At 37.0% G+C, this 17,850-nt stretch overlaps 1 protein-coding gene across 1 annotated transcript in view; it reads left to right on the top strand.

Moving 5' to 3' along the window:
• ITGA1 (integrin subunit alpha 1) overlaps positions 1–17,850 on the top strand; it is a 166,337-nt gene that overhangs the window by 59,536 nt on the left and 88,951 nt on the right. The window contains exons 3-6 of the mRNA XM_044232119.1: positions 9,213–9,325; positions 12,161–12,249; positions 12,357–12,468; positions 13,270–13,397. Coding sequence (XP_044088054.1) covers positions 9,213–9,325; positions 12,161–12,249; positions 12,357–12,468; positions 13,270–13,397 — 442 coding nt within the window. The remainder of the gene's footprint in view (positions 1–9,212; positions 9,326–12,160; positions 12,250–12,356; positions 12,469–13,269; positions 13,398–17,850) is intronic.

Raw genomic sequence — 17,850 nt, 5'->3', positions numbered from 1 at the left:
TATTTGGTTTTGGTTTTGGTTTTTTATAGTGACTTCCACCGGGAACTGTAACTACTTAGGGCCAGAGCTGAAACTAGAGCTCATGTCTCTCCACTCCCAGTCTGGTGCCTTTTTTTTTTTCTTTTTAATTAGAACTATATTAAGAAGTAAATGCCAATAATTACTATCTTTGCAGTTTTAGACTTTTACATGTTAATATACATGTGAGAATTTGTGAACATTTGAATGTATAAGGAGGTCAGATCATTTAATTCCATTCTGGCATTCCATATTTAAAATGATTTTATATAATAAGTGTGAAAAATCAGAACAACAAAAGTGAATTTAAAAGTAAACAAACCACAAAAATCTAAATGTCCAAATGCTTAAGGATGGTTTGGTAGCAGCATATTGTTCTAAAGAGATCCAGCCACTGGTGATGTAAAATAAATTTTAGAAACATGTTTGGATATTCTGTAAGTGTTTATAAAATCAGATAGAAGGCAGACTTACTTTAAGAAATGGACTATGAAATAATTGACATATTTGAGAGAACATGGATTTTGTTACTCAGTTTTTCTCCAGAGGTGGGTACCTTTATAAATCATATTTACTGCTCAGGTTTTGGAAGCTCATCAACTTCAGATTTTTTTTAAAAAATCAACCTGACCCATATTACATCTTGGCTGAAGTTTGCCTCAAGAAGGAGGCAAGACTACATTTGGTCCGTTACAAGTGTGGTTTGTGCATTTGAAAAACATTACTTTAATTCTTTGGAAATAATTAAAAGTTAACCAAAAAAGTCAGCCTTTTGTCCCCTCTACCTTTCAAAAGTTTACTAGGAAGTGCAATTTACTTTATATACTTGGCTCAGAAACCACATGTTTTCTCAGTATCAGAACACATTATACCTCTGATTAAGATCAGCCGTTGTTCATTATGACTAGCATGAACTGAAACATCCAAGTAATTGCAATGTGGTTCAGAAAAATTCACAAAGAACACAATTAGTTTAATAATTTTGCTTTGAAGAGAAGAAACTTAAATGTGCTCAGCATTGCACAAGCTTTCCAGATTTAGTGGTAATCACCAGTAGGGCAAACTGTCCACCAAGTGGGAAAATATGCGTTGTTGTCTCGGAGCTTTCCACTCTGTGGCTCCTTTGCTTCGCTCCTTTTAATATGTGCATCAACCCTTTTAACTGCTGCTCCAGAAACCATTCATTCAGTGACTTCAGTGGGCCTGCCTCTCAAGAGTATGAAGCAGATACCTTCCTAGTCAATCCTCTGCCCAATATATTTCAAAATATGTTGGCTTCCTGCCTTTCTCCTAGAGGACCCTGCTTTATGCCATGTAAGGTTTACCAGTGAACTAATGTGACTGATGATCACTTTCCAGTGTATGTGTGTTTTAAGTAAGGCCTATTCAAGCTTGGGGTAAAAAGACTTTTCAAATGTTCTATCACATTTTCTCTTATAATTTTAATATAATATTTATTTTCCATTGTTTATAATATCTTTTGAAGTTGAAATTTCCTCCTTGCTAAACTTGTCATTTCTTTGGTGCACCTCATTTTCACCCCTAAACCTTTCACGACTGAAAGTAATACAACTAATGAGGCCACTATGTAACTTCATTCTCCAAAATGACCAAACACTCCATTCATTAAGGGGAAAAAAAAAAAAAAAGGCTGGCTAGCAGGGGTGTTTGGCACTCTGATAGTGATTTTGGCTTGGACATGAAAAAAAGAGTTAGGTGAAAAGAGTGTTCATGAAATAGTATAAATATGAGACAATAATCTCTAGAAAACTACATTTTTCAGAGGAAAAAACATAAGAATATTTTCTTCAAATAAGTAAAATAATGGTTATAATTACAAGAATGACTATTATGAACAGCAAACTTTTCTCAGGTTACTAAATTCTATTATAACTAGAGTTTTTTCATGAGAACAGAGTATAGTATGAACTTTTTAAAATAAGTGAATAAGAATCAGAATTCGTCATTTTAGAATGGGTATAGTAAAAATTATTTCTCTCACTTTAATGATCTTGAGTTCATCATCAGGTGCTTCTCTAGAGATCAATAATGAGATCCAGAACATTCTTTAATCCTCTTACTCTGCACACAGATCATTGCAATAGTGCCATAGAAAAAGCAAAATTGAATAGAGATAAAATGCAATGAGCTAAAGCAAACTTGCACTAAAATTTGAAATAATAGTATCCATATTTCATGACACAATGTGTCTTGGGTCTTCACAGTGGCTATATGGGTTTGAGCAGATATCATTGTTACCATCCTCATTTTCTAGACAGGAAACTGGGACCCAGAGAATGAACTGCCAAGAGTTCAATATCGCAACTATGTGTAAGGGCCAGGACATGGAACACCAGCCTTCTGACTTTCAGCCAATTCTGTCCTGTAACAACAAGGACTCTCTGGTACCATGACCTGTGGAAATGCCACCTGTTTCATACCAAAGGCATATATGGCGTTCTTCTAAAGCAAAACATTCAACCTCTAAAATGGAAAAGAAAACTTCACAATTAGGACCTCTTAGTTGGTTGCATGAGTCATAAATTACCAGTTCTTATTCAGATTCTTAGGGCATTTGATATAATCATTAATTCATTCACTTAGTAAATGCTTACTGAATACCTCTTTTGTTTCGGGCACTGTTATAGGCCTTAAGGGTATATGAGTGAACAAAATAGATAAAAATTCCTGCTATTGTGAAGGTTATATTCTACTGGGGAAGAAGGGAACAAAAACATGAATAATAAATGTAATAAACAGGTAGGTTATATCATATGTCAGAATGTGATAAGGATATGAGAAAAAAACGGGATTGATAGAATTCTGAAGATTCCTGAAATTCCATAAAGACAATGCTGATACTCTTCTAAGATCTTCTTATTTTTATGCAGCTGGGGAAAAGTGAGACTTACTTCAGATTAAGTAGTAAATATATGTACTTTTCAGAGCTGCAAGCTTGATGTCAGAAAAATAGCTCCTAGGAAAACACATGAAATCATTTTTTTTAAAGATTTTATTTATTTATTTGACAGAGAGAGATCACAAGTAGGCATAGAGGCAGGCAGAGAGAGAGAGAGGAGGAAGCAGGCTCCCTGCTGAGCAGAGAGCCCGATGCGGGACTCGATCCCAGACCCTGAGATCATGACCTGAGCCGAAGGCAGCGGCTTAACCCACTGAGCCACCCAGGTGCCCCCATGAAATCATTTTAGATCATATTCCCGATAACCCATTTTTTACCACTCATTCCGGATCTCGTGCTCCCTGTCTCCATCCTGGCCTACTACCCTACCATATTCTGAGCTCTCACACCTCAGTGCTTGCTTCTCCAGAACACACAATGGGCCATGACTCCAGTTTCGATTTCAGGTTCTTTCCAGTGATAGCCATACTATAGGGGCTTTCTGTTGCCCTAGAAATCGAATATAAACTACAGAGCCTTTCCTGTAAAGTCAGCTGTGTACCACTCTCAACCTTCTTGCTCCAGTGTGTACAGATCTGCACTGTGATCCCACCACCTGGGCCTCCTCTTCATCCTTGTTTTCAGCACTTGCTCTCCTACTTTCAACTTTTGCCTGGGCTGCCCACAATCTCTCTCCTCTCCTGTTTAGAATTCACAACAACTTTACCATTAACATGCCACCCAGAACTCGTTTTCCATCAATTAGCCTAGTTTTTCCCCTCGTTAATGTGTTCTAAACAAATCAGTACTCTTCCACACACTTATAACTTGTCTATTTGGATGAAGGGTCTTTGGAGGCCTATATTGCATCTGCAGTGGAAACAACTTTCAAAACATCCCTGACCTCCTTTTTTGCCTGAGGGGCTGTCTGATTGGTTCACATAGGTCCTGTCAGATTACACCTAAATTAAATTTCCACAAGCCCACCAGCTGACTACCCCTCTCCCTAAATCTCATGCGATGGCAATTGCTACTATTTTCAGAGAAGGAAGGAAGGAAGTTAAGGAAAGAAAGAAGGAAAGAAGGGAGGGAGGGGCCCTAGATTAAAACTTTATCCTCCCTTCCTGTTTCAGTTAGCTCTTGGTATATAACAAATCATCTCAAAACTTAGTGAGCTCAAACAATATTGTTTATTATTTCTCAAGAATTTGAGGATTGCCTAGGTGTTCCCCTGTTAACTGGGGAACTGCATGAATGCTCATCTGGTACCTCAGTTGGGACTAGAGGGTCTAAGATGGTTTAACTCACATGCGTGGCATTTCATGCTATTGACTCAAGCACTGCTTCTCCCCCATGTGGCCTCTCATCCTCCATTAGTCTAGACTGGGTTTCTTCACAGCATGTGCTCTCAGATTTCCAAAAGAGTGAAGTGGAATCTGTAATGCATTTTTTAAAAATTATTGAAGTATAGTTGACATACAATGTTACATTAACTTCAGGTGTACAATGTATTGATTTGACAATTCTATACATTACTCAAGCCTCAGGAGTCACAGCACCATTTCTGCTGCCTTCTATTTATCAAGTAAGTCCCAGTTTGACAGTAGGAAATACAGATTCTGTCTTAGGGAAGGACAGTGAAGGACAATGTCGTATTACAAAGAATATGAAAAATTTCCAAGTCATCTACTCTGGTTTCAAACCTCTGAATACTGAGGCACCCAGATCCCTGCCTAGGGAATCAGTGACCTTTCCTCGTGTCTAAGACAAATTTTTCCTTCTGGATTCACCCCTTCTACCAGCTCAGGGGCTCTGCCCTCTCTTCTGTAATAATAGCCTTTCTTATATTACTAGTTCTTTCTCAACACCATTTATCAATCTATGGATGCCTTCTATAATAAAATTAAACTCACTTCAAACCCTTGATGGTTTGCCTGGGGGGAAAAAAAAAGCCCACACATATTGACATGGCCCATCTCCCTCATTTTTAGCCAAACATCTTGAAATAAAGTCTGCTCTTTACTCATGGCTCCCATTTTTTATATTCTTTCTGCTTTGGCTTTTGTGATACCACTGTTTCCTGATTCTCTCTCTCCTTCTCTGGACACTCCTATCAGTTTTCTTCCTTTGCTCATTAAAATCTTGTGTTTTTTTTGGTTTTTTTTTTGTTTTTTTTTCCTATAACTCTCTTTTTTACTGTGTACTCTCCGAAGGCGGTATTACTTATGCTTAGGGCCTCAACCATGCTCAGATATGTTCCACATGCTTTCTGAGATGGCCACCAGCAAGACTGAGCCCAGAGGCTGGAAGAAATAATCTATTATCTGGCTAAAATTAGCAAGTCAGGAAATGACAGATGCTGGCAAGGATGTGGAGAAAGGGGGACCCTCATACACTGTTGGTGGGAATGCAAACTGATGCAACCACTCTGGAAAACAGCATGGAGTTTCCTCAAAAAGTTGAAAATAGAGCTACCCTATGACCCAGCAATTGCACTTTGGGTATTTACCCTACAGATACAAATGGAGTGATCCAAAGGGGCACGTGCACCCAAATGTTTATAGCAGCAATGTCCACAATAGCCAAACTATGGGAAAAACCTAGATGTCCATCAACAGATGAATGGATAAAGAAGAGGTGGTATATTTACACAATGGAATACTATGCAGCCATCAAAAGAAATGAAATCTTGCCATTTGTGATGACATGGATGGAACTAGAGGATATTATGCTTAGCGAAATAAGTCAATCGGAGAAAGACAACTATCATATGATCTCCCTGATATGAGGAAGTGGAGATGCAACGTGGGGAGTTTGGGGGGGATAGGAAAAGAATAAATGAAACAAGATGGGATCGGGAGGGAGACAAACCATAAAAGACTCTTAATCTCACAAAACAAACTGAGGGTTTCTGGGGGAGGGGGATCAGAAGAGGGTGATGGGGTTATGGACATTGGGGAAGGTATGTGCTATGGTGAGTGCTGTGAAGTGTGTAAACCTGGCGATTCACAGACCTGTACCCCTGAGGCTAATAATACATTATATGTTTATAAAAAAATAAAATTTAAAAATAAAAAAATAAAGACTAGCTATAGTAAAAAAGAAAGAAAGAAAGAAAGAAAGAAAGAACCTATTATCAATGCACTCTACTGGCTTCTCTTCTCTCTACCATTTTCCCCACCCCCACCTTTGTGTGGGCTTAGAATTGCCTCCCCAAAATCTACCGACCCCGAAGTCTTTGCTTTTGAGAGAACTCAAAGTAAGACAGGTTATATTCTACTTATAGAATTGGTTCTCCCTTCTTCTCCACTTCCTAAATTCAGGTCATGTTTTCTTGTCTGGGTCTAGAAACTCTTACCTTCACTCTCGGAGTCTAGTTTGCCCCTTTCCCAGTTTATTCACAGCACTGCAAGCAGATAAGCTCCACACAGCTTTTGATCATTAAAAGCACACGTGGTTCCCAACTCTCCCCTCCATATGATAAACCCAAAGTTCTCAAACCAGACTCTAGAAATGTTCATGATCTGGGCACTGTTTGGCTTGACAGGCTCTACTTCTACTCCAGCTATGCTGAGCTACTTGAACTCACCAAACAGCTGTTTCTTCTTGCTCCTAAGATCTTGCAGATGTTGCACCAAGTTTTGACCTATCCAGTATTATAATAGTCCATTTATAGTTCTGCTTCCCCCCTAGGTTTTAAGCAACCTAGAAAAATTCTAGGACCTAGTGTACATGCTGGGCCTGTAAAATGTTCTTAATAAACATTTTTCAATCTGACTAGCCTCAACTTAAATATTTTTCATAATAGTGGGCTCACTACTTTTCTCTAAACTCTCTTAACTATTAAGTTAATTTAATCAATCACATTATAAAAAGCTTTGAAAATATTGGGGAAAGAACACTAACCATAATTTCCTTAATATAATTTGGTTTTTTTATGAACTCCCTTTTAATCTATGTTTTACATAGATATAGTAGTTCCATTTTACAGATGAAGAAACTAAGGCACAGAGGGTAAGTGATTTGTCCTAAATCATATGGCTAAGTAAGTGACAAAGCCATGATTTGAATGCATGAAGTCTGGCGCCAAAGGGCATGCTGTGTTTAATGGAGAGGATTAAATTACTTAGTATATGGAAAGCGCTTAGAACAGTATATGGGAGAAGGTATAGATTTAATTAAGTGCCAGCTGTTGTTGTCATTGCTATTATGAGGAGTACGTTCAATGTAATTTGGTATCATTTGCTTCGAATTGTCACAGGTTTTCACTAAATGAGGCAGATTTTTACTTTGAATTAGATCATAAATGATTTTAATATCACCACACAATCTCATTAACTATTATTTTTAATGATTGCAATACTCTATAGAATAGCCCTGTGATACTTAGTTTTTGCTGTTGATTATATTTTTTTCATTTTTTATATTGTATATAACACTATGAGCATTATTTTTATGCATTAAGCTTTTTTTCTTAATTTAGGCCACTTTTTTAGGATAGATTTCCAGAAGTAAGAATTATGCATTAAGAGGTTTAAACATTTTTATGGTTATTTATGCATATCAAAAATGGCTTTACAAAAGCATTATATCATAGCTATATTTTAAGGATCCTGTTCAACAATTCAATATTTGCATGTTATAAAACATTTTCATTACTACTTCTTTTACCCAAAAAATTTCCACCAAAAAATCCCATTTCTTTTCACTATAAGAGACTTTCAAATATTTAGATTTCTTTTTTTTTAAGATTTTATTCATTTATTTGACAGAGAGAGAGATCACAAGTAGGCAGAGAGGCAGGCAGAGAGAGTGGGGAAGCAGGGTCCCCACTGAGCAGAGAGCCCTATGCAGGCCTCCATCCCAGGACCCTGAGATCATGACCTGAGCCGAAGACAGAGACTTAACCCACTGAGCTACCCAGGTGCCCCTAGACTTCTTTTTAAATACATGCCTTCAACACCTACACTCCTGTGGAACCTCTCAACTTTCCTTCAGATTATGTACATATATATTTATGCTAAGCATCCCCAACTTTCCCTCAAGTATCTCTGGTCTGACAAAATTACCAGACACTTAGCCATCTGAGTCATAACTTCTAAATACATTCCATTGTGCCTATGTCCCCCTTAATTTGGAGATTACAGACATGGTCTGACAGTGCAAAGCACAGAGGGGTGATCACTTTCCTTGACCAGGGCATCTATTTCCAGCAATGCAGTCTGAGGTCACATTAGCATTTTTGATACTAAAATACACTGTTGGCTCATGTTTACTTGTTATGGACAAATCCCCCATGTCTTTTTTACATGAACTCCTATTAAGTCAGGTTGCCCACATCTTGTATTCATGTAGATAATAGTATGCAGCTAAGTGAAGTTATTTACATAGTTTCATATTAAGTTTTAACTAGTTTATTAAGTTTCTTATTCCAGAATGTTGAGAAACTTCTGACTGCCCAAATAGATATATTGATTTACTTGATGCATAACCTTATGCCTTCCATATCTTCACAAAAGTCATAAACAAAGATACAGGCTAAGACAATCCCAAGTACATTCTTATGGCACATAATTAAAGTCCTTTGGTTGATAGTAATCAGCATCTTTGTATATAGCTTTTCAGCCAGCAGTGAATCAGCAGCTGTGAATCGACCCAAGTGCCTTAACACTCAACCACATTCATCTACCCTATTCCTGAAGATATCACAGGAAACTTTGTTAAATGGCTTCCTTGGACTGAAATAAATCATGACTATATTTCTTCATTAATCATTATTAAAATGATTCTATAATTCTGTCCAAAAAGACAGTAAATTATCTTAACCTGGGCCCACAACTATCCTTATTTTCTAAGTGCTTACAAACTAGTGTATACTAATATTAAATCTTATGATAATCAAATGTTTATATTTGCTAATTTCTCTATGAATTATCAGTTCCTCATAGGAAAAAGTAATTTATACTTCCATGTATGTTTCCTAAACTAACACAGCAGCAGGCTTAAAAATAATTACTATTTTAGCCCCCAAATAAATATATAATAAAGTAATATATAATACAATAAATAAAACATACTGAAATCTCTCCTCTATATATCTTAAGGTTTTTTTAATACAAATCAACCTGCAATTTGAAGATACTCAGATTATTTTTAATAACATTACATTAGTAACAGAGGGTAACAATCTGATTATGTCTATGAGAATTACTGTCATTGTCATAGAACTCGTCATAAAATAAAATAAAATGTTTCCTTTTATTTGAAAATGTTAATTGAGTTATTTAACTTCCAGGGTGCTTATTGGTTCTCCTTTAGTTGGTCAACCCAAGAACAGAACTGGAGATGTCTATAAGTGTCCAGTTGGGAGAGGCAAACCCTTACCTTGCATAAAGTTGGATCTACCAGGTATGTAAAGTTAAAACACTAAAGTCTGATCCTAAATTATACCCAGTATTCTCATTAAAAATAAATTTTAACTCAAGAAAAGGTTGCAAGAATCTGTAAACATTCTTCATTTCTTATCATTCAGATTCACATAAAATGACATTTTGATTCTGTCTGCCCTTCATTTGCTTTAGAATTCATGATAAAATATCCATAGATTTAGAAATAAAAGAACTTTCCAAATAACCCCACCCATTACATTGCCTCCACAAAATTGAATTGCTTCTTTTTTAAAAGAAAATAGAACAGGAATTGTAATATATAAATTCTTTTAAAGAGAATAACACAAAGCAAATTTACATAGAAATAGATATGTTGGATAGAAATATCACTATAATTAGAACATGACTAGAAAATTCCTACTAGAACTATCCAAGAATTAGAATCCTATCAGTGTTCTATACAGTGTTAAAACCATTAAATTAATATATATTGTATAAGTTTAATTTCAAATATTGCATTTTTTGGTTTTCTTCTTTTAATTTCCTATTTGTTTGTTTATTATGAATATTTTTCCTTTACATTCATAAGCATAGCTATAATAACTGCTTTAATATCCTTGCTTGGTAATTATAACATTTGGAATGTCTCAATATCACTTTCCATTTTTTACCTTTCTCTTGAGGCTGAGTCATATTTTCCTGTTTTGTCTTGTGTTTAATAATTTTGAATTGTATCCTGGATTATACTTTTGAGTTAGAAGTGTGGAGATTTTAGATCTTTTATGTGTCTTTGAATACTCTTAACTTTTTGGTTTAGCAGACAGTTTACTTGGCTGAACCCAATTTCCAAACTGCAGTGAGAAGCAGTCAAAATCTCTATCCAGGTCTTCTAATTGTAGCAGAGCTGTCTGAAGTTTACCCTGAACATGCACAGTTCAAGTCCTTCACATATTTGGACAGAACATACATGTATATGTTGGCACTCTCTTTTTGTGGTTCTACTTTCCAACATAGATCCTCCTCACTTGGCAGTTGCTATCATTACTCTAATTTCTGTCCTCTATTTCTTCAAAACATTAAGACATTGAGTTTTATTTGCGGTTTAGCCACTGATGAGGGTCTTCTCTTTGGGGAAAACAAAAATATAAACAGGAAACTCACCCAGTGCTAATCTTTTCTTAAAAGTACATACTTGCCTCCAGTTTCTGTCTGCTTTTGGTTGCTTTCCAATGCCTTCAGATGGTTGTTACTTTTTTTCTCCTTTTCCTAGAGTTATAGTTGTTATTTGCAAAAGACTTGTTCTGATAGGAGCTACTCTTTCATTACTGGAAACTGTAATAGAGTTTTAACATTAGCATGGAGATTTTAACTACACCAACAACAGTGGAGAAGTTCCTGCTATAGTCCCTATCGTCCCAAGAATCCTCAGCCTGGGTCTACTCTAGTATAAAAAACTCTAATCCAGATTATTTAAGACCAGTGTAGACAATAGGCCAGTTCCAGGTGCTTTCAAGGCAAACCAGACTAAACTCTGGGACAAAGACCATTGTCAGAGTAGGAAGACAATGTGACCATTCAAGAATCTCTGCTTCCATTCCCCACTTGAAATTATATATAGTTTTAGGTAGGAAAGACTTCTCGGCATGACCAGTGAAATAAATCTTTCTTGAACCTGAGTTTTACCACTTTCAAATATTTCAACATTCTGCTAAGCAGGATTTAGAAGATTTTGATTTTCCTGTCCAAAGTTGTTGTTTTGTTTTGTTTTGTCAGAGAGAGTGAGCACAGGCAGACAGAGTGGCAGGCAGAGGCAGAGGCAGAAACAGGCTCCCTGCTGATTAAGGAAGCCGATGTGGGACTCTATCCCAGGACACTGGGATCATGACCTGAGCCGAAGGCAGCCGTTTAACCAACTGAGCCACCCAGGTGTCCCGTCCAAAGTTTGTTTTTTTTTTTTTTCTTTTTTCAATATGAATAACTGGAAATTCTTGCCAATTTTGCCAGGTTGGCATGCTTCTTTTTTTTTAATTTTTTTAAAAAGATTTTATTTATTAATTTGACAGAGAGAGATCACAAGTAGATGGAGAGGCAGCCAGAGAGAGAGAGAGATAGGAAAGCAGGCTCCCTGCTGAGCAGAGAGCCCGATGCAGGACTCGATCCCAGGACCCTGAGATCATGATCTGAGCCAAAGGCAGCGGCTTAACCCACTGAGACACTCAGGCGCCCCAGGTTGGCATGCTTCAAGATCCAGTGTTCTTATCTTGAATGTCAAATGGTGTCCCTTCATTGTCTTTTTTCTATCCAGATGTCCTGACCACTGCTCATTCTTGCTCCAGTTTTCTTTGTTACCCTCATGATGTCTCTATGATGGTGAGATTAATGGTCATAAACTTATACTTGAGGGGTTTTTTTCTCCTCTACTACTCACTTTCCCTCTTGTCAGAAATCATGTTTTATCATTAGTTATTTATAAACATATAGACATAAGATGCAAGAGAGGTATGTAAGTTTACATTTTACCTATAATATTATGAGATTAAGTATTTTATTTGTTTTAATTAGCAAAAATGTGTGAAAGGCTATCCCACATTATCTCATTGCCCAATCGTTCTGCATTCTTTTACAGTTCAACAAAACTATTTGAGACAGTTATCCAGACAAAGTTTCTGGGATATAAGCCAGGTTTTTAGCCTTAGCTTTTTCATTATATTCCTTAATAATACTTTGAAGACTATTTAGTTGAATCAGAACAAGAATGTGCTATGATATGAGCAAAACAAATAGGATGTCTTAATGAAAAGACACTTAATTATACTTTATTTTCCACCCTCATAAAATGTTATTCTATTTTTAGTTAATACATCAATTCCCAATGTCACGGAAGTCAAGGAGAACATGACATTTGGATCAACTTTAGTCACCAACCCAAACGGAGGGTTTCTGGTAAGAAAGCAAAGAGTTTGTTAATGAACCAGGAATGCTGTCATTGTTAAGTCTTTATAAAAATCTGTTATATAATTTTTAATCTTATGGTTTTTAATTTTTAAAAGGCATGTGGCCCTTTATATGCCTATAGATGTGGACATTTGCATTACACAACTGGAATCTGTTCCGACGTCAGCCCCACATTTCAAGTCATGAACTCCATCGCTCCCGTACGAGGTACGCATTTTATGCAATGTTCTTACATGTTTGAAAAGTCTAAGCAATGAATGAGACATGTGTATACAGAGGAGCATACCAAACAGTCTGAAGTATTTTCTCAGCTACCAGCATTACCAATTTAGGTAAATGTTTGCTTTGCCAATATATAACCAAACCCCACTGCTATTTTTGGAGCCGATTATTAGTGTAAATAACCTTTAACAGAGTCTTGTTTAAACATCATAGCTAAAGCTGTCACATTGTTTTTATTTAAAGAGCGAGTCTCTTTGAAGAAAGTAATCTCATTTGAAATACACTCAGAATAAGAGCAGTTGTATAAAATTCATTTTGAGAAAATTTCCAAAGATAACTCATGCAGTGTTGATTAAAATTAAGTAGAGATGAGTTTTACTTGGTAAGAATCGCAAACCAATTGCTATTGAATGCAGTAGTATTCCCCAGGTTTATTTTCCTAAAACTAATTTTTCTGATTATAAAAGCAATGTGTCCACTATGTAGACTATCGGCTTATTTTTTAAAATGAGCTTATTTCAGACTATGGACTCTGAAAAACAATCTGAGGGGTTTGAAGTGGCGGGGGGGTGGGAGATTGGGGTACCAGGTGGTGGGTATTATAGAGGGCACAGCTTGCATGGAGCACTGGGTGTGGTGAAAAAATAATGAATACTGTTTTTCTGAAAATAAATAAATTGGGGGAAAAAAAATGAGCTTATTTCAGCTGTGAAAACACTCCATACACCTTCATACTATCTAAAAAGACAAACTCCAAATTTACACAGTTGACTCCTTTTGTTACAGAATGCAGCACCCAACTGGACATAGTCATAGTGCTGGATGGCTCCAACAGTATTTACCCCTGGGAGAGTGTTACAGCTTTTTTAAATGACCTTCTTGAAAGAATGGATATTGGTCCTAAACAGACACAGGTATGTGACTATGCATTTTGACTTCTATTGTTCTAAAGATAAAAATGCACAGATTTTTAATAATACAAAATACTCTGAAAATAAATTCATCAATAAAGCTAATATTCAGGATGAATTTTATATTCTATATCTCTGAACTGGAAGACCCTGCTATTTTCTAAACAGAAAATATTATGAAAGCTGCTATTTCTAATACTCTTGTAAAATATTCCCTATAAATCTCTGTAAAATCATAATTATATAATGTAACCACCTTTGGTAGTATCAAAAAAAGGTTTCCGAATTTGTGGAAACTAATTTAACATCCCAAAGAACACATTATATTACAATCTCCTTTCTCATATTATATAAGTAAATTCATAAGTGACCACAAGATATCACTTCAGGTCCATTTTTTCTCATATTTAATAATGTCTTTTCTTAAGCAAAAAGCACATGGTTCATGTTTTAGGCACAGTTAAGTTGAATAGTTGGTTTGCCTTTTTTTTTTTTTTTCTCCTCATGAGTATCTATTTCTAAACACATTCCCTTTACTGCCATTAAATGAAATGAAAGTTCCTGTGTGACTCTCCCACTTTAGACACTGAGTTTGGGTTTAACTAATCTAATGTTAATTAAACATTTATGGCCTTAAAATATGGAGATGACAGTGGATAACAGGCAAATTAAATGTCAGAGTGAAGTCAGTGCCTTGAGAGCAGAAATTAGCACAGGCGTCAGAGTCAAAATGGTGGTTGCATGGTTTGGAGACTGCAGGAGAGCACAGGACACTTTAGCTCTGCACATGCAGACCAATGTCTTTCCTTTCGTCTCTTAGAGCTCTACTTTTCGAGAAATTCTGAGGCTCTGAAAAAGTGGTCTGATTGCTTTAATGTTTGCCACATCCACACATAGTGCAGGACAGATACACAGATATGTGTGTATGTGTGTATATATATATATGCTATGCTTGTATATGTTTCTGTATGTGTATACTTATAAATATAAATATATATACACATATATATAAAATGAATTTTCCCAAAAGGAAGTAGTTGAAGATTGCAAATTTGATGCAGACCTCAAAGTGAAATTCAAGGCTGGTTAAGTAAGAGCTAGGTGAGGGGCAAGACTTTGTATAACCTACTACAATAAAGAACACCTTGAAATCAGTATAAAATTATTTTTTAAAAATGTACCTTTATGCATCACAAAATGTAATTTTCCTGGATGCAAGTTTCTCATTTGCAATTAATCTTCCCAAGTGAATTACCAGAGGTTTGGAGAGGATATTGTATCTCCTCTTGCTTCAGGGCATAAGGCAGCCCATGTCCTTTAAAAGGCCACTCCAGAATTGTGACTTGCTTCTCCATCTGGTCCATTCCCCGCCCCCCTTCTGAGGACCTCTCTCTCCCCTCTTTCCTCTCTTCCCTTATCCTTTCTATCCTTGGTCAACGAGATTTCATAGAGCCATAAAATTAAAGCTGGGCAGAATTATAGAGGTAATTTAGTCCCACATCTCAATTTATGGAGGGGGTGGGAAAGGCTGAGTAACTTGTTTATGGTTTCCTGCTTATTGATGACAGATCAGAAACCGTAGCTTCCCAACTGCAGTCAAGCTCTCTGTCCTCGCTGAGACCTCTGCTTCTGGAGAAGTTTCAGAGTTGTCCTAAATATTAGGTCTCTAGTTCTTTTCATTTCATCATGACTGTCCCTGTCCTTCCACAGCCAGCCCCATGGCACGGTCTTCCCTGGCCTGACACACCTGCCATGAGATGGTTGGACCACAGCTCTGTCCTCTCTCACTACCTTCCCCATGATGAACTTTCTTCCCTTCCACCTGTTTTGCCCACCTCATTTGCTTCCTTATCCAGTCCTTTCTTTCCAAATATAAGAGTAGTCTTGGAATAGTTTTTAATTTCTAGTAATTTTTAGTCATCCGGAAATGTTCTTTTCTTTTAAATCCATCTATCTCTTTCACCATAAAAAATTATTTATCTGTAGCTATTTGTGGACATTAGTGTAGCAGTGACATGTTTGAAGTTGCTCCACAACTTCAAGAAGGAAATCTATAAGACTCTCTTAGAAAAATAATCACTGCCTCAGTGGGGATCTGTGCCAATGATGCAGTTTTGTAAAGAAATAGTAACAATCAATTGCTTACATGCCAAGCCATTCTGCTGCAATTTTGATGTTTTTGTTCCACTAAGACTGTAATTAATTTTATATTTCTATAGTGAAAGTCCTAATAGAGGAGCTGTTCTGCCAGCTACTAGTGGAATTCTAGCCTGCTGGGGTGGGCTTTATAGAGTCCTATGTCTTTGTAAGGGGGAACAATCACTCTATTCAGAGGCATAGGGGCCAGCCCTTAAGGGTTCAGATGCTACCAGCGAATGGGAGGAAAATGAACGTACTCCAAGACAGAAGAGTCTGGTCACATTTACTCAGTTCTGGGACCCCATTCCACAGAGGGGGTATTTCAGATTGCAATCCTGTATACTGAGTCGTTTGTGATATCTGCCAACGTCACCAAGGAAACCTTCTTCCCAAGGCGAAAGGAGTTTCTTAAATGGATGAATTTTTATGTCACATTTTGCTTGTATAATTCATTGTGGAGTTTAGCCATGCTCCTTCATTCATTTACTCGAATGTTTCTCCTGAGGGTTTACAGTGTACCAGGCTCTGTGCTAGAGCTTGGATAATTGTGGAAAATAAGACAGACACCGCCACTGCCCTCATAGGGCTTCTGTACGATGCAGTGTTTCTCCAAAAGTGGCTTGTAGAATTTCTTTTTCCAAATCCCTGAGGTGCTCGGGCTATCCCCCACATTTTTAGAATCAGAGTCTCTCAGAGTGGGGCTATGGAGCCTGCATTTTAAGTAAGCAAGCTATGTGATTCTTAAACATGGTAAAGTTTGAAAAATACGAGACTAATGCATTGTTACATATTGATGTGTATGTGCATCTGGTGCCTCTCTAGATACAGACTTTATATCATCTTTTAATCCTTTTTAGTGACCAGCCAGTGCATTGCTGTGATACAGTGGGCCCTTAATGACACTCTGTTGAATAAATGTATTTATCATAATTAATGCTTTAAAAAATTTTTCTCTGATAGGTGGACATTTAATGAGACACTCTTTCTGTAACTGGCATTATAATATTATTTTAAGGATATTACTTTATACTTCAGGCTTTAATGTTTATACTTCAGTATTTTCTAATCTTTTTCTGTTTTGGCTTCAGTTGTATTTATGATTTGTAAGTAATTATCTAAATGAAACAGATTGAAAAAAACATATTTACTAAGCCATCGATTTGCTAATCTGTATTTAATAGGGTTTTAAGTATAACACATTTAAACTCCCTTTAAAGTTTGACCTTCCTTCAGTGGATTCAGAAAAGAAACTTGTTTGTAGAAATTTTGGAAAAATACTTCCTATTCAAAGAAATGTGTACTAAAAAGTGTGGTTATCTTTCATGTGGTCTTATAGTAATTCTCTCCAAAAACATAATTTATTTTAAACAACCATTTTTTCCCCTGACTCATTATAACAATTTAATTAAGTTTGGGTTGTTTTGTCTTTTGTTTTTGTTTTTATTTGTTTCAATTAAAGAACCCAGTTCTGCTTTAAGATCTGCAGAATTTGCTTCTGGAATTTTTCCTCCCAAGTACTTAGCCTCCACTGCAGGGCGTGGTGGCGTGCACCTGTCGTCCCAGCTACTTGACAGGCTGAGGCAGGAGGATTGCTTGGGCCCAGGAGTTCTGGACTGTAGCGTGCTATGCCAATCGGGTGTGCGCACTAAGTTCATCATCAATAAGGCGACCTCCCAGGAGCAGGGGGACCACCAGGTTGCCTAAGGAGGGATGAACCTGCCCAGGTTGGAAACGGCAGAGACAAATTACTTATCCTCCCTGCCTTCATTCCTGAAAGGGGAAGATATAAAAATAAATTGTGAGAGAGGCTACAGATAGATAGAAAACTAAGAGCTGCATGGTGAATTCTTAGACTCCTCACCCAACTCAAGGGTATAAAGGAATTAAAAGAGAGTTGAGGGGATTTGGGAAGATTTCTCTCTAAAAAGAGCCTGGTGAGAAAGGCTTCAGTGGGATCAAGCAGTGAGCCCAGTGTGTCCACTAAAGTTGGGACACACAGTTGACTAGTGCCTGACCCCTGCCTGAAATACCTAAGGGGTGAGACAGCAGCCGACCAGCTCCTGACAGGCAATCAGATGAGAGGTAGCTGCGGTCGAATTGGCCTGCAGGTGCAGGATTCGTGAGTACAAAGAAGTGTGTGTTTATAAATCATTGTGGAATCAGGCTAGGTCCTGTTCATAGACTCTTCCGGAGGTGAGCAGAGCCTTCTGCAAACAAAAGCAGAGGACATCCCTGATGTCTAGGGACTGCAGTAGTGAAATATATTCACTCAGACAAGGATGTAAGTAAAGGGAAATCTGCAGAGAACCCGCATGAA

Source organism: Neovison vison, chromosome 1 (genome assembly GCF_020171115.1).
Source record: "Neovison vison isolate M4711 chromosome 1, ASM_NN_V1, whole genome shotgun sequence".
In the NCBI taxonomy this organism is placed as follows: domain Eukaryota; kingdom Metazoa; phylum Chordata; class Mammalia; order Carnivora; family Mustelidae; genus Neogale; species Neogale vison.
This window is presented reverse-complemented; position numbering and strand designations above follow the sequence as displayed.